Raw genomic sequence first — 20,024 nt, 5'->3', positions numbered from 1 at the left:
AAAGTGCTCATTTTAAATTTGTTTCTAACTCCATATACAACTTGAAATCAAATTTCTTTGTTCTTTATGATATCCTGAAGTAACCTGGATGTGGCTTATTAGAAATTTACACTCATATTTTCAGCAGAACAGTTTAAAATCACTTTTGTTTCTATATAGTTTTTATATAGGTTAGAAGTTGTTAGGCATTATGGGACAAAGTAAAATGTGAGAAAGGTGATTTTATTGGTGTTAATTTTTAAAATTTTTGCTTGGAGTTAGCTATGGGCACTCCTCGGAGGCTTAAGCTATCTGCTGTTATAAAAAGATTAGATTTAGGTGGAACTAAGAAAAAACATATTATTGACCAGCTGTTGATTAGAAAATAGGGACAACACCAACGCGGGGAATTAACTGTTGTCCTTTTCACTCTAATTACACAGAAACAGCAATGGTTTCAGTAAGAAAGGAAAGAGAAGTTCTAAGTTTAAACTCTGCATTAGATGACAGAAGATTAGGATTGAAGAAAGGAATTAGTAGTTGAAGAAAAGAGAAGGGAAGGTAGTCACGAGGTTTTGAGTGAGACTGATACAGGATGAGGAAAAGAAACAGAAATACCAATGGGAAGTAATATCACTGAAGTAATCAAGAGCTTGGGACATAAATGGGATTTTTCTTCTTCTGCAGTAGTTATGAATTTCAGTAGGATATCAGCTGAGGATTTCTGGTGCCCTTTGACCAGTTGCACTAGCATTGTATTCTTGTGCATCGTTCCAGAGAGGCTGGAGAACTTTATATTTATAATGTTCCAGTGAAGTATATGTTCAATAATGTACATAATTGATCACATACCGGCTTGTCAGCAGGAAAGCCTCAGCTTTGGTTTTGCACCAAGAAATTAACTGCAGGATTTTCTGATTATTTTTTCCCTCTGTTACAAATTGGTGGTAAGAACATAATATATAAAATAATTTTTAGACTTAAGATTTTCATTTTCACCCTGGAAATTAAAAAGATGGTTTTTTAAGTGTGCCTTAACACTGCTTTTACCTGTCCTTAGGTGACTTCTCACATTTTTCAAATAAAAGCTTTGTTTCTTCTTTATACAGACACAGTCCTCTCTCTTGTCTTGCCCTCAGTGATCTTGTTTTATTCCTCCAACAACTATTGCATTGCTTTCCTAACATGTCTTGCAGTATTTGATAAATCCATCATCACTAGGTTCCTTTTTGTTTCTCTTTGTCCTTCATTCAAAGGATGAATTAAGACTTTACTCAGGTACATGGAGCACTTTGAGATTCAACAACAATCCCATTCAAAGCTAGAGATCTTTGGGTAGCCTCCAGGCAGTTCTTTCCTCCTTTTTGTCTTATTCTTTTTCCGTCTATGCCCATATACTTGCTAAAAAAGAAGTCTTTAGAATACGATTTTGAGCCTACTCTGCTAAAAAGATCAAATTACGTCATTTAATATCGGTTAGATTTTCTGCCCTAGTCATGGTCATAGCTACTGCAGTGCTAAAATAGCACATGGCTATGAAAATTTCAAAATATTATATATAATGGAATTTATAAAACTAATTTTATAAGTATTAGTCATCCTAGTTTCATATCAGAAGACCTGCTTCACTTCGAAAGAAGGTAAACGTTCTAGTCTAAAAAAGCTAATGCTATTCCATGAGACAGGATTCCTCTTCACCTGCATAATGAAGCAAACCAACATACTTGGTTGCAACCATCATGTAAGCTAGCAGAAGTGTTTACAGCATAGACATTTTCTGTTGACCTGGCCTGAGTTTGACAAAACTGGTAGTCACAAAGAATTTTTTGCTGTGGCTTGTGACTAATAACCATTTTTAAATTTTTTGTAACAGTAATAGTCACACAAAAATCTTAAATATAGATCTTTTAAAGATTGCACCAGCATCTTGAAACTAATGTACTTATGTCTGTGAACATGTTAGCACTTTATACCTATATATTTTATATCTATTATTTTATTATTTATATGTGTGTGTGTGTGTGTATTTATATGAAAAAAATTTCACAATTGCATTTTATAGGAGGAAAATGAAAAGAAGAGTCACCACAAGGACCACTCGGATAATGAATCTACATCTTCTGATAAGTAAGTGTGGTATATCTGATAATTCTTTAGTTATTTTTATGTGGTTTTTTTATATCATTCCCATTTCACATTCATCTATGATATTTTTATTTGCAGCTCTGGGAGGAGGAGAAGAGGACCTTTTAAAACAATCAAATTTGGGACCAATATTGACCTGTCAGATGACAAAAAGTAAGTAGACAACAGTTTCTCCTGCTCACAGTGGTATTCTACAGTATGATATTCCTTCTGGAAAACTAATTCATTCTTCTCAGACACTGGTCAGTCTGTTGATAAACCCAGTTCCAGTTGCACACCTCATTTTCACAATTAATAATTACCTGTGGTCTTCAAAATGTTAAGTGTCCTTGCCCTAAAATCTCCTTTCAAGTTTTTCTTTCCAGGATCTTTTTTTTTTCCAGAAATAAACATCCATCAGAAACTGTTTTCTAGTCTTCCTTATAATACTTTCCCTTTTTTTCCTCATTCTGTTGGTTTACAACTTCAGTTACTTCTGACAATATAAAATTTTCAGTCTTAGTACAGAAATTGTAAGATCAGTGGGTTTTTTTGTTTGTGTGTCTGGATTCTTATTACTTGGTTTTTATTTCCTTTTGTTCCTGCTGTCATCCTTTCAGTTTCCACGTTTTCGTAGCTCTTGCTCCTCTATCCAGGAACGGGTTCAAAATACATAGTAAAGACCAGACTATATCTTTCTGTAAGCTAGATGCAGGTAGCTCAGAAAAACGTCAGAAAGTATTAGAAGTAATCTGACAGCTTTTATTTGTCGTTGTTTGGTAAATTTTTATTTCACTCAGTCTCTAGTTAGTATATATTTCCATAAAAGTTCCAGCGTATCTAGGCTGTCAGTCCCACCAGCTGCAGCACAAAATTGCTGATCTCTTTCAATCATTAGAGCAGAAGAAAAGGTTATGGTGTCTGAAACTGGGGAATAAAGCCCACTTAAGATGCTGAGTTCTTTTGTGGTATAGTCACTGAAAGATCAATGTATGTACATATATATGATTAGAGATTGTTATAAAATGTTAAATATTGATGCTGGTTTTTTCTAAAGAAAATTCCATCTGTAGTTACAAAATTGTTACTAATAAACTACCATTCAGAGGAAACTATTGTGAGAGAGACTTCAAGCATAGCTATCTTAAGGCTCGTAGGGAACTGGATTTTTACACTTTTAATAGTTCTTTGTAGGATCCCAGGTAGACACCAGCTCTTCTGACCTGCAATATCAGCTTTTGCTACAAAAATAATCTTTCCCCTCAACTAGCCTGTCAGATTTGTGGTATATATTTGGAAATATTTTAAAATTAAAATAGTAACACAGTTACCTGGGTGACATTACAGAGCTTCACACTTAAGTTCTGAGATTTTTGTGTTGGAAGATCTGTTTTTCTTAATGCCGGTATCCAGTTCCATAGTTCAAATTTCTGTAACTGTCAAGTAAGGGTAATGCATTGTCTCAGCTTCCCTCTTAAGAGGTCTTGAGTTATATAGAAGCAGGTTGTCTACTCTTTTATCTCATATACTCACAATTTTGTGAAAATGTTTCTATTTCTCAAAACACTTCTAAGAGTGTTAGGGATTCATAGTTTGTCTATTTGCTATTTTGCTGCAGGTGGAAGTTGCAACTTCACGAACTGACAAAACTTCCTGCTTTTGTACGTGTGGTATCAGCAGGAAATCTTCTAAGCCATGTTGGTCATACCATCCTGGGCATGAACACAGTGCAGTTGTACATGAAGGTTCCAGGAAGCAGAACACCAGGTGAGTAAATCTCTATGCATGAAAAAAAGCAGGTTTTACTCTTGTGATATTGATGTAACTGCAGTGCAGGTTTTCCATATCTTGCAGCGTGCCTGAACATGGTAAAATTGTTTATACTAAGGTTTTTTTTAATTTCTTGCATAGCTAAACTATGTATACAAAGTACTCTTACCTTATAATGGAAATTTCTGGGTTTCTGCAGTTCTAGGTAATTACCATGTTAACCTCTTGCATGAAATACTCAAATATGTAAGGGAAAAAAGAGGATGGGTTTGTATACTTGGACAGTATTTGTATTTTACATGTCTTGAAAGTTTTTATAGGTTTCCAGAGTAGGTCTGTGCAGTCATAGAAATCAGTATACTTTTACTTTTTAGATTCTTTGTTGTCTGAGGATAGGACTCAATCCTCCATAAAGAAGAATAGTGCTGTGTTAGGGCACTGGACTGAGACTTGAGAAATCTGGACTAAATTTCGGGTCTGTTTTTTCTGAAGTACAACTTCAGATACTTCCAGTAGGGATTATGGCTCAGTTTTCCAGCTGTCAAAAGAAGATAAAATACTGGCATTTCTATATCGATTTTGAAAGCTCTTTGGGACAGATTTTCTTACTACTTGTCTGTTAGTGCCTGAAGTTTTGAAGTTTTGCTCCTGATTGGCACTGTCAAGAGCTACCATAAATCACAAAATCTAAGCTTTAGCTCTTGAAGCACTTATTTCTACAAAAAGGGAACTGCTAAAATGTTCGTCTGATTTGCAAGATTGGTAGTTCCAGCTTTTCCTTTTATACAGACTTCACAAAAGCAGAATTGTCTTGTCACTGGTAGCTTAAACGCATTTCTTAACACTGTGAAGCACCTAAATAGTGCGTGTCATATCAAATATGTACAGATATTTTAAAAAATTATGTAGGGGGTTTTAGTAATTGTAACTTTGCTTTTTCGTAACATTGTGATAGATCAGCCATAAATAAAGTGTGTTTATTTTTTTCTAAATTTCAGGTCATCAAGAAAACAACAACTTTTGTTCAGTAAATATAAATATTGGTCCAGGTGACTGTGAATGGTTTGTTGTCCCTGAAAGCTATTGGGGTGTCATGAATGACTTCTGTGAAAAGTAAGCTGGTTTTCTTTATTAAGTTCTCTGTGCATTTCTCAAACCTAATGGAGGAAATTACCAAGGGTGTTTTAAGAGGACATTATTTTACAGGTTTTCCATGTAGTCAGAAAATTCTTTTAAATTCAAAATGCAAAATCTAGAATTTATACAAAATACGCCATTTGTACAATGTCCAGAAACTTGGATTGCCTGTGATGGCTTTACTCTGAAAAATTAATATTAGGTCCGTTATTTAGTTTTTTTAACACAGGAAGGAAGCAAATACAAGAAGTGAGAGATTGGTAATAGTAAATGCTTATCTAGGTTCACAATTCAAATTTATACTCTATTAAGACATTATGAGGGATCAGAAGTTTAGTATAAGCATAGGCTGTCTGCTACCAGTGTGTATTGTGGCATTAATCCACTTTTTGTAGCAGTAACATTTCTGCATCAGAAAAGCCATCATAGTCCTTGTTTACTAGGCACATCTATCTATCGTGTATATTAAAACTGAGCTTTCCCATTACCAAATGATGATGCTTCTGCAATGGCTCCTGGGGCTGTTGCAGTGGAGTGACAGAACAAAATTGGGTGTGAAGGAATGGGGTATTTTCGTTACTTTTTTTAGGAGTTACGGAGTGAAGTAGTTTGCTGTTAATCTTTATTATAAGTAATGTACAGGTTACACACAAGCACGTAGAGACTCATTGGTATTTTGGCATGGTTTCCTGCTGCATCTAGAGGGAGAGCTTTGTTTACTCAGACCCCAGGAGATGTTGCTTTGCATTCACTTACATGTTTGTAACTTTCTGGAAAAGCTGAGGTATGAAGACCATTGGGAAAGTACTCAGCCAGCTCTGAGATTGGCTTTCCATGGTGTGTGCCTTGTGTCGAGTGGATGTGTTTTAAAACAAAACAAAACCCCACACACATTCATGTGCACCTGCTTCTCCCCACCCAAAAAAACCCCAATACCACAAAGCAAACAAAATAAAGATGAGGAGGAGCAGTAGTTGTGTCCCCTAATCATGCTAGTGTTCAAGCAATAGCTTTTGAAGCTGATCTTCTGGGAGATTATCTTACCGAGTGAAAACTAGACTAAGCTTTTGACTTTTCTTCAGAACTTTTTCAGAGCTCTGCAGATTCTTTTCAGTGTCTCTATACTCCATTTTTGGCCTACGTACTGACAGCTGTTCTTATTTCATCCACCTTTACAAAGATTAGCCATTTCAGAATTGCTGTTTCACTGATGCAGTTTCAACGTCTTTGATGATAATGTGCCTTTTACCTAATGGCACTGGTCTTCGGAGGGTGAGAGAAAAAAAACTAAGATCTTGCATACAAAGTCTAGAGTGCTTGATAGAGGCACTGAATTGTCTTTGGAAACTGAGTTGTGAATAGTACAGTATAAAAACAGTATAAAATTGAGAGAAGGATGGGAGAGAAGTATGTATTGTGCATAACCATAGTGGAATAGGTGTGCTTAGCAAATCCATATGGAGGTGTTTTTCATGCTTCTCAGAAAGATCAGCATTTCCTGGCTGAATATAGCATAAACCTGTGCGTTACAGTTGAGAGGGTGCCAACAGGTTACTTATTGTGTGAACAGGCTTCACGTGTGTACACTGAGACTATGAGTACACAGTTATCATTGTTCAAAACAGAAAGCATTATTAAGAACTGGTACAGTCTGTAAATAAAATCAGTCACTGGTTAAAAAAGCAGTGTTGTGCACCAGTGTGGCACTGGATTTGACACAGTATTTCTCTACCTCAGCATTAATAAAATACTGGAAATTTAAAGGAAAACAGAACTGGAAGCCATAAGCTGACTTACTTGCATGGGCAGCCAGACACTTAAGTGGTTTAATGTATTAACGGATGTGAAATGTGGAATTAGGATCTGGAATTTTATAGCTGAAACTTTACTTTTTACTAGTCTTATTGAGTAACTGATTAGATGCAGAAAGCATGTGTCATGGTGATCAGTTTTTGCAGGTAATTTCATATAAGTAACAACCACTTTTTCTATTGTTTCAGGAATAATATGAATTTCCTAATGGGATCTTGGTGGCCAAACTTGGAAGATTTGTATGAAGCCAATGTCCCAGTTTATAGGTTTATTCAAAGACCAGGGGATTTGGTGTGGATAAATGCTGGGACTGTTCATTGGGTTCAGGCTATTGGTTGGTGCAACAACATTGCATGGAATGTTGGCCCTCTTACAGGTATGGTTGAATAGTGTGTGTGCTGAACTACGTAATTAAGTAATTTTATACTATATATGCCCAAGAACCTGCCATTTCTTATAAATATACCATGCTTTACTAAATTAAAAAAATGAATATGCTGTATTTTAAAACATCATCTTTTGAAGCTTTAAGTAATTCCATTGGTAAGAGAAAGCAAAAGCAGCAAGAATGCAGTCTTTGCACTCACCCATTTAATGCACATTTGAAAACTACAATTGTATAGACAACATCAGCAGAATAAAATGTTTAGATAAATTCATACACTCTGTCTTGTAGGCCATTTCTTAACTTTGTCTCAAAAGTTTTTCTACCCAGTAGACTGCACTAAAGCTTGCAGTTCCAATCTAACTTGGGACAACTGGTATCCAATTGCTGTTCAGTGAAAGCATCAGGAAATGCAAACAGTTGTAAAATCGTGTTAATAAAGAAATATTAGGTTTTTCAGACTTACTATTCTAGAAGTTTTTAGTTTTGAACCACCGTCTTGGAAAGTTTTTAGAAATGAGAGTGGAAAGAAATTTCACAGCTAAAATGAGATTCTGTCAGCATTTGAACAGAACTCAAAAAAACCCCTCCTGTTTTCCTAAATAGTTTAAGATGTGTCTTTATTTCAATATGACACAATACACAGTATATCTCTATATACATGTTGTATGATTGACTGATACAGAGTTCACATGCTCAGTCACAGTAAACTTTGTAAAACATTTTTTTAAAAAGGGCAGGTGCGTAGGCTGCATAATTAAAAGGTCTGAGTCATTGCAACAAATCTCTCAAGGTGCAGTCTTCCTTTTCAAGACAAATATATACCACAGCATTGTAAAATTACAATAAAGAGTTAATAAAGCAGGATGCAGACTTTTCAAATTTAGATTATTTTTTTTTTCATCTGAAATATTTTAAAATGTATTTAGGAACCCTTTTTGAAATACTGCTCTCTCTTCACCATAGAATTTGATTACTTGTCAGTAACTTGTTTTCACAGATAGTTGTTGCTGCTGTGGTATTGTGCATTCTTTTAGAATCACAAGTACACTTTTTTAAAAACAAATTTCATAGAATTCAAGTACAGTTAAAATTAATGGGTCATTGCAAATGAAATTTAATCTGGCCCTAAAAGGGGGGGTATACATTTTGATTATAATAAAATGATTTGGGGTCCAGTTGATTCTTATTTCTTAACTTGACTAATTGCTTCTGTAATTTTGTTTTTGTATAGCTTGTCAGTATAAATTGGCAGTGGAACGGTACGAATGGAATAAACTGCAGAGTGTGAAGTCCATAGTACCCATGGTTCATCTTTCATGGAATATGGCTCGAAATATCAAGGTCTCGGATCCAAAGCTTTTTGAAATGATAAAGTAAGTTTTACTTATTTGAACATTTACTGTACCCATTTCCTCTTCAAGCATAAAACAGTAGTTGATTATGGACTGCAGGAAATAACAAAATCAGGTCATCAACCCAAATACTACAATTAGAATGTTAAGTCACTTTTACAGCAAAGTTAACCTAAGTTTACATTTCTAGAACTTCCCAGTTAGTGCTCACACACTGTCATTTGGAGATCCAGTATAAATGTTTTAAATGAAGGCAAGAAGGAATTTGAAAGCCTTCTTCCCTTTGCTCTTTCTTTTGAAGAATGAAGCAATTGATGTGTAAAATGGCTAGAGTTTGGTGTCATTTTTCATTCCAAAATGCAGGAATATTCCAGGCTCAGAGCGTCTTTAGTAATTTTCTTTAAAGAGTGCATCTCCAAGCAAATATAAAACATATTGCATCCCCGTTATCCCTAGCTTGAGGAGTGAATGGACATTTCGACATCTATCATAGGTTTGTGCTAAATAAAGTGGGAGAATGAATTCCAAAGCAAATTACTCATCATGAGAATACTCTGGTAACAGCACTCTTTGTTTTCCTTAAGCCTACCAAAGAGTTTCTACCTTGATCACTTATTAGTCCTTTCAGCATACTGGATCCACAAGCATTGAATCCTTTTATAATTTTCATTGAAATGGACCTTAAAAATAGGTAGGTTAACTTGCAAAAAAAAGGGCAAAGAAATTTTTCTTTTTTCCCTAGTAGGATTCATTGTTGACGTTTGAGTGAGACATCTTTTTACAGTAGGATTTTAATTTAGGCTTTAACATCTGCTACATTATGGTGGAATTGGTGAAATGATAACTTTGTAAGGACTGAGAATGTTGGAAGTTGAAGACAGAAAGGGAGGTTTGTAGTCACTGTAAAGCTAGATTTTGAAATGGCATTTGTGTGTCAATATTTTCTTAAAAGCTGGTAACTAATATTTAGGGTAAAGAAAATCTCTGAAGGCTTGACAGTCCTGCCCCTTCAAGTAAGATATTAGTATAGTAAGGGTGCCAGCTGTCGTAAAGGGAGAAGAGAAACTGAATAGTTAGAAATGAGAAACTGGGAAAAGACACAGGCTGTGGGAGGGAGGAAGGGAAAAAGTCCATCTAAAAAAACCAAACAAACCCAAACAAACAAACAAAACCAAACACAAACCACAAAACACACACACAAAAAACCAAAACCCAAAAAACCTCACAAACTTATTTCACAATTACCTTTATATACTCTTCTCAAGCCCAGCAGGCATCTATTGTAAAGCTTGAAATAGGTCTGGAATGTTTTTGCCAAAATATTTTTTTCATATTTTGGCACCCATATTCTGCATTTGCAGAAGTTTCAGATTCTTTGCCATGGTTTAGGCTTAAAAGGAGAAACACATGATGGAGCATAGCATCCTTCTCCAAGAGAAAGAGAGAGGACAAAATGGTTGTTTTGTACTGTCATGCTTGCTTTCAGCAGCTGAGGTTTTTCTAGTGAGAGACCTAAATTTTAAGTGTGCTTTACAAATAAAGAAAAATACCGAGGAGCAGATACGAACTTTGGTCTTGCGTGCATTTACTTGTTCCAGTCTACTGAAATGCTTGGATTAAGCCCTCCATTCAAGTTAGTTGTCAGCCAAATCCCAAGTTCTGTGCTGTGTGCAGAGGGGAAAAAGATCCGATGCCAAGATCTGGTTTGTAGCATCTAGTAGCAGTAACCTGAAATAACTCATTGTGGTCACCTGAGTAGTTACGGTGTACCTAGAGATGGGTGTCACTAGAATAAACAGTTTAGTATCTGACCACAGCTTTGTATGCATCCTGGAAATGCAGATGCTTCCATGAATCTTGTCCCTTGCTCCTGGATTTTATTACATACAAATTACAGACGTCTCTGTGTTTATATATGTATATGTGTGAGTATAAATGTGTATAAAAACAGTTGATACAGCTAGTTGAAGTTCATCTTGAATTATGACTTCTCATTTGTCATTAGGAAAAAGAAATGGCTGACATAGCTGTAAGCTTTCTGCCAAAATGTAGGTTTGTATCTAAAGTTGCATGTCAGAGATACCTGAAGTGTTCAGGTAGTTTGACTTCTGTCTCCAGGGCTTCTTAGGTATCAGAATAGAATGAAGGAATAGCTCTCAGAAAATGCTAATAAGTAGTTAGTCATTCCAATTTGAATGATAAATACAAATGTGTCTTACTGAATTATGTGAGCCTAATCACTCCATGGGCAATAAACTAAAATTTAGGCATACGTAGAAATAACTGGGAACCAAATTAATGATAAAGACAAATAGAATAGTAGTAGGGAAAAAATAATAGAAGGAAGCTTTGCTTTTGGAAGAAATCTGGAGCCTCCTTATATTTTTAGTTAATGTGCAACATGGTGCTGTCTTGCTGGATAAAAAGAGCAAAAACTGAAGCTTTCTCATTAAATATATTATAAAGATTTTATATTAACAATGGAACAATGAGCAGGAACATAGGCAGACAGCGTGATTTAAAACTTGAGTGAGGCACCCTTAAGAAAAGAAAAATTAACTGCAAACCTCTTAAATGGGAGCTAGAAGGACTTTTACAAATGCGTCTGAGGAAGAGAAGAATTTTAGAGGTAGTGGGAATGAAGTAATAAAGGCTTAAAAAATTAATTCCAGAGTATCTGAAATATTAAGTTCTTTTACAAAAATACCTTTAGAAATATAAAAGAACGTGACACGGGAGAAATTATGTTGTGCAAAATCATTAAGCCAGATAAAATACGTTTTGGTATCAGTAGCAAAAGATACATTGCTGAGAGATACAAAGAGGTCAGTTTTGCATTGGCATTGGGATGGTCTCCACACCTTGAAGAGGTCTTTTTTACTAGGTATCTGAATATTCAAACAGGTTTCTCACTGTGCTTCTAGAATAAATCAGGATGATGTCCATTTTAAAATCTTCTTTTAAATATTTTATTTTGACTGGACATAATATACTCATACTCTTCATGCTATACCTGTAAATAATTTGCGAGAGATATATGGTGCAGATATTCTTTTAAGTGAGTTCTCACTGTACAATAATAAAACCAAGCCTACAAAACTAGAAGCTGACTGTTTAATTTACACATTGTGACTTTGCTGGACACCTTTTCGGCTTTCTTTAAGCTTCCAATACTTTAGGAAATTGTGGTGAATTTTCAAAGTGGTAGTTTGTATGCTTTCTCCCATTCTTTGAGAGCGTGAAATAGTTAACGTTTTTGTTTGAAAGTGCCATTACTAGGAATGTAATGAGGGGGAATTCACCTTCTAGCTACTGGTTTTGGCTTTGATTGCAAATTTGACAAACACTGCAGAGGTGTTTTACGTGGGTTATGTTTTGAGCAATTCTTTCTTCACAATTGTAACACTAGAAAACTCTATGAAAATAATACTTTGAGAACTCCTTGGAAGTCAGCAGTGGAGAACAATGGTGGCAAGTGTGCAGCTTTGCTTCCAGTTGGTCTTTGACATATCCAAAGACTTTTCCAGTTAACAGCACAGGAAGAATAGTTAACTCATTGCACATAAGAGTGCTGTACCAAAGTTACTGAGCCTATCAGAAGGGCGTGTACATTTGCCCAGCACTCTGTTGCTGCATACGATTAGCCCTAGCATTACCAGTCCACTAACTTCAAACTTTGAAAGTGTTGAAGGAGCTACAGCTAAATGAGCTGTTTGATTTTCTTAAAATTCAGTGTATGAGAAGATGTTGTTTATCATAGAAACACAGTTTACATTTTACACTATTCTTACAGTGAGGGCACTAATGAAGCCATAGACTTGTTTTAAGTGAAGGTGAACAGTCTTGAGTGTAATACACCAAGAGAAGAGTGTCTCAAAGTAAGCCTAGGATTCTATTAACTACTTGGAAAAGCATTAAAGAAGCTTTTTTGTAAAAAAAAAAAACCCAACAATGTCTATATTGCATGCTTAAGGCTTTAAAATGGGAGAAGGATCAAGTTGAAAACATTTTGATGGAACTCTTGAGCACTTTGTTTTCTGTCCAATGTTTGTTCTTCCCCTTAAATTTTTTCAATCTTCCTTCTGCATCTGATGAGCATGTAATGTAATCACCCAGTGGAGGAGAAAATTAAAGGCTGCAGCTCAGGTAAATGGAATAGCTGAGAGCTAAAAATTATTGTAAATAACATTTAATTTAGAAACCTGGTGACCTATTTTGCAGACTTTTTTTAGAGAACATACGTAGCTCATATATAAAGCTAGGACACAGATCAGATTATGTAGTACAGAAGAGAACTGTGTAAAATTGTGAAGATAAAGTTACCTTTTTTATTTTTTACAGAATTATAGCAGGGGGTTGTTGATTTTAATTAAAAAACAACCAATCTGTCTTTTTTTTTGTCTTTTTTTTTTATTCACATGAAAGAAGATACTTACTGATAGATTTTTTATTTCCACTGTTTGCAGAGTGATTTCTGTCCAGACTTCGGATAACTGAAAGTTTAGTAGTATTGAGGAAGTAAGAAGGTTTTTAGGATGTTAATTAAAATGCTTCTTTGGATAGGCTATAATAATTTATACAAAATATAAACAGTTATTTTGAACTTGGCAGGTCAAACTAACTTTTTGCTGATAAATTCATAGTTCAAAATAAATACATGGATTCCATATGAAAACACACTGTTTTGTTGTGCTGAAAAGAGTATTCATGTGTTCCAGCAAAAAATGAAAGATTACAGCCTGTTTGCAGGGCAAGGAGCGGTACTGAAATGGAACAAATCTACACAAAGGTCCATAAGCATGTGGTCTAACTTCAGCCTAAGTCGTGGGTCCAGTGATTCTTATTAGCCAGCTGTTTCTGAAATTCTAGAGGAAGAGCAAACTCCAGGTTGTTACAGGGTCTTGGAAGAAATTTAAGCCTGCTTTAATCTTGCTATAAAGGTGAATATTGAACTGACTGTGCACCTGTTTTTGTTTGCAGGTACTGCCTGTTAAGAACTCTCAAACAGTGTCAGACACTGAGGGAAGCTCTAATTGCTGCAGGAAAAGAGATTGTCTGGCATGGGCGAGCAAAGGACGAGCCAGCTCATTACTGTAACATTTGTGAGGTCAGTAAAATCCCGTGTTTAAGAACATTTAAATTTTGCCCTGTTATTGTTGCTATTTTAAATTTGCTTTTAAGGTGCAGTATCTGCTGTATGCTATAAGCACATATATGTGATGCAGTACTTGTCTTCAAAGAGCTTATCAAGCTGTCTTTCTAGACATAGGCTGTATTTTGCTGAAGTCTCTTCCACAGTACTTACACAGCATTGTTACACACTAGTCGATTTTCAATTCTCAGTTATAAATGGCAGTTATCCCTTCCTGCATATAATTTGATCTGCTAGGCTTCATTTTAAAGGTCTATCTGTCTTCTTTTCAGAAGTCAACAAAAGCCCCAAAAGAGAGAATTTAAGTACATTTTCTTCACTGAACAACATACCTTTTGTTGAAATTTTTTATCAACTTTCTATTAATAGTTCCTTTAAAGTATTGGATAGTATTTTTCATGAAGCTTGAAAGAAAATTCCCTCCTCTTGAAAATCAGTTTCTAGTTATGCTCTGGCTGAGCCTCTTGGGCAGGATGGGAATGTGACTGAGTAGTAAGGAAATAAATCACAAACTTGTTTTGCTCACGAATTTTAAAAAGGAAAATTAGGTACAAATGTTATAAATCCCTGCCTTACTGAGTAACCCCCATTCAGAGTATGAATCCTGCTTGGTCAATATTGACCAAAAGCTTTTCCCGTAGTGCTGCTCACACAGACGTCCTAAGTGTAATATTTCACTTCTCTGCCTGAGCCTTAGGAGGATAGATTTTCCCTAAGCAAATCTACTGTTTGTCACTGCATGCACAGGGTAAGGATGTAAATCTTAAAGAAAATACAGTTTTCATGGTTTAACTTCTAAAAAATGAAATGGTAACAATTGACTTTCTGTTTCTTATCTAATAGGTGGAAGTCTTTGATCTGCTTTTTGTCACTAGTGAGAGCAATTCTCGAAAGACCTATGTTGTCCATTGCCAAGACTGTGCACGAAAGATAAGCACGAACCTGGAAAATTTTGTGGTGCTAGAACAGTACAAAATGGAGGACTTGATGCAAGTCTATGATCAATTTACATTAGTAAGTCAAATTAATAAGCGGGTGCATAAGTACATTATTTGTAAAGCAGTTGTAGACTGTCTTGGTACTCCATTGTATGAGTACCGTGGACTTCCTGATTCAAATGGAGGTATGGGCTGTGTGTGATGATATTTACAGAAAAAAACACTGAAGAGTCAGAATGATGTGAAGTAGTACAGTAACTTACTGCAGAACGTAACCACTGAGTTTTCAGGAAAAGTGTGATGTTACAATTCATAAAGTTGTGGCTTTAAAAATCCAATAGAAATCACCTGAAGACCATAACTGGATCAGATGGAGATGGGAAGAATCAGGACAGTGAAGCTTGGAGAAACTAGCACCAGGTTCAAGAGCATCTCTAATACATTGGTTGTGGTATGAAGTCAGTATAGCAGCAGAGCATCCTATGCACTCAGACCCCTTCCTTTCCCTTCCCCACCCAACCCCTCCCAAATCAGCACTGTCCTTCTGCTTAGCAAGTGGATGCTCTCATACAGTTCTGTCTTTTGGCTTGGGGCCTCCTTTGCATTTCAATTTAAAGCAAAAAGCCTCTTTGCCATTATAGCTTTGTGCTATATATGGCAGCCTCCTGCTTTGAACTGTGTCAGCACAACTGTCCTAACATTTCACCCAGGTTTCATTGTTTCAGGCAAAGACGGCTTGTTTGTAATCACAATGAAAGCAATGCTGGATTTATTTATAAGCTTTGCCTTTCTGTCAAAGGAGACAAACATTTGACAAAGTGTTATGAGAATTTCACGTTGGATTAAATACAACAGCCCATAAGTGGCTGTGCCTTTTGATTCTTTTGCAGGTGCTGCAGAAAATGTATGTTTAGATAATTTATTTTATCTAATGCTAGCATGATAAGTTGTGACCTTTTGAGCTAAGGCCTCAAGGTTCAGCAGTGGAGGCTGTCCAGAGTGCGGGACCATGTCCTCTGAATTTAATTCTCTTCATCAGTCCTACAGAGCCTGAGATGGTTGAAGTTGCATTCATACTTCTAGGAGCCCATTGTTGTTATAGTTTGTGAATTACTGCAATTTTGAAGTGATGATCTGTTACAGAAAAGCATGTAAATAAACACCTGTTCTCAGATACATCATCCAGTTGAGTGGAAACGGTCAAGAACATTTCTGTATGGAAAGAGAGGGGAGGGGAGTATTTTATTTTCTGTGTTTATAACATTATATAGGTAAGAGTGATGATAACTGTATCTAGAACAAGGGTTCTCAACCTGTGAATAGCTCCCTCCCCCACAAAAGCCTGTACCTGCAGCCCTAAAGGGCATCTCTTGTGAAACTGGTGTGCACATTGATCTATTTTAAAGGGGATTGAGAAGAGTCATAGACTGAAAGTGGCATCTGTCAGATCTAGGAGAAGAGTTGAGATTTGTTGCCAATCAAAGGACAAAGATATTATTAGATGGCAAAGGTGCAATAGGCCTAACAGAGAGGCTTTTTGGGGTAGAGTGTTGGGAGCAAACATGGGAATCAGCTGGTGTTGGTATTTCATAGGCAGGTAGTATGGTATGATTTAAAGTGTCTTTAAAGACTGTGAGCTGCTTCATGAAGGGATTCCATATCATGACAGGACAGATGAGAAGGAAATGCCATTGAAGATTCAGTATTTCAATGGTAATGCCGCGAAGTGCAGTATTGAGACATAGTTAGGTATCATCTAAACCTTGTCTCCTGAAAGCAGGCAGGAACAAGACAAGTAGATAACTTCACCCTTCAGTCACTCAGGTGGTGTTTGCAGGATTGGGGAAAAACAAACAAACAATACAAAATGAAAACAAACAAACAAAAAAACCTCCAGAACTCCAGAAATGGACCAAAAAAACCCTCCAACATTGTCCTCATGTCAGAGAATCTGAGACCCTTTTGACAGATGCACTAACTTTGGGTTTATATGTTGCTGTGTAGGTATAGGAAAAAAGAAAAAACGAAACCCGCAAGGCATTTGGAGAGCCACAAATGGATAATCACTCCAACTGGTAGAATCATGGTAAACAGGTTGAGAATCACTGTTTTAGATTACATAAAGATAGATCTATACTGAACCCATGTAGAGCTCTTTCCTACCACAATGAGACTTATTTTGGCAGCTCACATCATAGTAACACAGACATCCTCACAGCATACTCCAGTCTGCAGTATATGCAAAATCCTAATGCAGAGTAGTTGTAAAATATGTGTTGTATTGGAGTAAGGTGGAAAAAAATGCTAGTACCCACTTCAGTGAGTCCCGAAGTATAAAAACAGTAGCGTGTGTGACTTTAAACTCTCGTGGTTACAATTTGTGCAGGTCTTGGTTAAACAACTTCTACACCCTTGTAGAAAAGGTAATTTAATGTTTTCTTTTTCAGGCTCCTCCATTGCCATCCTCCTCATCTTGACATTTTTTCATGGACATTAAATGAAAAGTTTTCTGATATTCAGGAAGTGACCCAGTTCTGCACCACTGATTTTTGTAGCTATCCCGTAAGGCTGCTGGCTGAAAGCTGTGTCTATGCAACCTTCCAAGTGCGGAGTGTCAACCAACTGGACAGGAGAGAGCACTGCCTCCTACTCCAGAACTCAAAACAAATAAAGCTCATCCAGCTGTACTTCAAAAAAAATAATTCCATGTTTTGTATATATCTGACAAAACTGGCAACATTATACAGACTACTGACTTGAAGACCACCTCTTTTGTATTTCTCTGTTTCTGGCTGATGAGTTGGTTTCATCCATTTTTCCCCATTCAGAATTTCCCTTGGAAAAAGTACTAGCTTAGCTGGTCATTTCTTTGTAAGGTAGTTAGAAATTTTAAGTCTTTCTTTGGGCAACTTTTTTTTTTTTTTTTTTTTTTAAATGTGAAGAGTTAGGTGATAAAAAATTTTTTACTGCTTTTATGTTTTTCTGTCTTGTTTTGAAACCATGACGGTTACACTTTTGGTTCCTAAATAAAATTTAAAACAATTAACAGCCAAGTCACAAAGATAAATGGGTTGCACATAGACTAAGGAATAAACTTCAGATTTGTGATTTTTGTTTCTAATCTTGATGTAAATTTACACTATTTATAAATACATATTTATTGCTTGAAAATATTTGTGAATGGAATGCTGTTATTTTTTCCAGATTACCTGCCATTGAAATTTTAAGGAGTTCTGTAATTTCAAACACTACTCCTATTACATTTTCTATATGTAAATAAAACTGCTTAGCATTGTACAGAAACTTTTATTAAAATTGTTTAATGTTTAAAGTTTTTCTATTGTTTGAGTTTTAAAAAGATTTTATGTACAGTGCCCAGTTTTTGTTCTTTTTTGAATCTGATTATATATATATTTTATATATACTCTTGTGCTTGTGTATATATATAATATATATAGAAACTCGAATATAAATATGTGTATAAAGATTTAGAGACTAAATTTTTCTCGTTTTAAGTTTTACATCTATGGTAGATTTGAGGTGTCTACTGTAAAGTATTGCTTACAAAAGTATGATTATTTTTAAAGAAATATATGGTATGTATCCTCAAGACATAAAATGACCTTCAGACTGGTTTATTGTTAAATTGCACTTTTTGCAATAACAGACCAATAAATAGTTGCTGCCAAAATGTAGTAGTAGAAAATAAGTAATGGCTAAACTTTAAAGCTCTTCAAGACAATACCAGCTTTGACAGGAAGTTTGGCGCTAGTTTTAGAGGGGAAATGAAAAAAGTGAATTTGACTTTGAGTGGGGATGTTCTCTAGAATTCAACCAAATTGCAACTTACATATTACAGTATGTTCTATTAACAGTTGAAAAAGTTAAGACATCTTGGTGTCACTGTTGACCCTAAAAAAGGATGTTGTTTTGTGGTATTCTATTGTATTTTCACATATTTTGTAATACGAATTCACTGGTAAATTTTTGAAGCACTAGGTTTATTTAGGACAAGTTTATAATATATCATTGTAACAGTTTGCAGTTTTAATGATGGTATTTATTTTGAGTTGCTCCTTTCTCATTAGCTTCTTGAAAATGCATTAAATCTAAATTTAAAAATTGATAGCTTTCTTATCGATCAGAGTTGACTGATGCGGAAGGTTCTGCATCCAACAGTTTCTCATAATTTCTCATTAGTGGGGTATGTTAGTGATTGCATTGTTAAATTTTCTGTAATCAATGTGAAGTGTTAAAGGCACAGAGCATGCTAATAGTTTGAACAAAAAGAGTCGCCTCTTACATTGTGGCTTCAGACAAAGGGTGTTTTTAATGAAGAATCAGTACAGCTTGTCTAATGCTGTTACAACAGTTTAACCATAGTTGTAAATTACTTTCTTGCTAGTTCTTACAGCAGTTGGACAAAAGGGTATAGAGATAAAAGAAAAGCATAACGAATGCTCTTGCCAGCAAAATTACCAACTAGCACTTAGGAAGCCAGTATTTGCAGATCTGTAAAGATGTAAGTCTTAGCTCTTGATAACAAACTCTACAAATCATAATTTTTTTTTTTACTTATGTATTTTATGCAGTCATAAATATTGTAATCTTGACAAACCATGCTGCAACTGAAAAGCTACTCCTTTACAGTAGTCTTAAACCCAAATAAAAGCAAGATAACTTACCTCAACTAATGGTAAACAAAAAGTCCTTGTTTCTCAGTGCTGTAAAAGAATATTGCTAGCTAGGGACAGAGCTGCTGTGTGCTCATCAAAAGGGCTTTGTGCCTTTCTTCCCCTTTGGAAAAGAGGATATGCCATTACCAAGGAAGAAAATTTGTATTTCACCAATGAACAAGTAGACCAAATCAGTGGAGCATCAGGCAGTGTTGCTCACTCTGCTTGAAGATTTTGTCATGAATTTGAATTGCTACAGGCCTTTAATATTTTGCAGTTTTCATAGTTCTTAATTACATTATGCTCCTAACCGATGGACAGTTTTGATCTATAAGCTGCTACGATTTAGAATGCTTTTGTTTCATTTTATTAAAAAAGCACAAGTTGATATTTTATCAATTGTAGTTATTACGAGGCATGTCTGCTTTTTAAATGACGAAGTGCATGATGCAGGTGAAAGATTTGTAATCTCTGGGTATTTCCAGTCATTAGCAGTTGGATGGGGTGGGGGAGGGAGCAAGAGTCCTGAGTTTAACAGAGGGGACTACCTGTATTTCAGTAGAACCTCAGTCTTGGGGCCCTTGAGCTCCACAGCTGACCCAAACAACAAGTGATTCTGATTTGCTCATGGCTACAGATTATAGTAGCAGGCAAATGAAAGACTGAAGTGTAAAATGATGAAAATGGCCAAAGACC

At 35.6% G+C, this 20,024-nt stretch overlaps 1 protein-coding gene across 15 annotated transcripts in view; it reads left to right on the top strand.

Annotated features, from left to right (window-relative positions):
• Positions 1 to 19,732, top strand: part of KDM6A (lysine demethylase 6A) — a 160,232-nt gene extending 140,500 nt beyond the window's left edge. For 8 of the 15 annotated variants that reach the window (XM_051609123.1, XM_051609117.1, XM_051609118.1 and 5 more), the window contains 8 exons: positions 2,042 to 2,106; positions 2,203 to 2,277; positions 3,722 to 3,870; positions 4,872 to 4,986; positions 7,011 to 7,198; positions 8,442 to 8,583; positions 13,543 to 13,669; positions 14,558 to 14,977. In XM_051609123.1, the coding sequence (XP_051465083.1) occupies positions 2,042 to 2,106; positions 2,203 to 2,277; positions 3,722 to 3,870; positions 4,872 to 4,986; positions 7,011 to 7,198; positions 8,442 to 8,583; positions 13,543 to 13,669; positions 14,558 to 14,854 (1,158 nt within the window). In that variant the 3' untranslated portion in view covers positions 14,855 to 14,977. The other 7 variants (XM_051609125.1, XM_051609120.1, XM_051609121.1 and 4 more) reach the window with 2 other exon arrangements.
• Positions 19,733 to 20,024: the final 292 nt, after the last annotated feature.

The sequence above is a fragment of the Apus apus genome, chromosome 1, assembly GCF_020740795.1.
Source record: "Apus apus isolate bApuApu2 chromosome 1, bApuApu2.pri.cur, whole genome shotgun sequence".
In the NCBI taxonomy this organism is placed as follows: domain Eukaryota; kingdom Metazoa; phylum Chordata; class Aves; order Apodiformes; family Apodidae; genus Apus; species Apus apus.
This window is presented reverse-complemented; position numbering and strand designations above follow the sequence as displayed.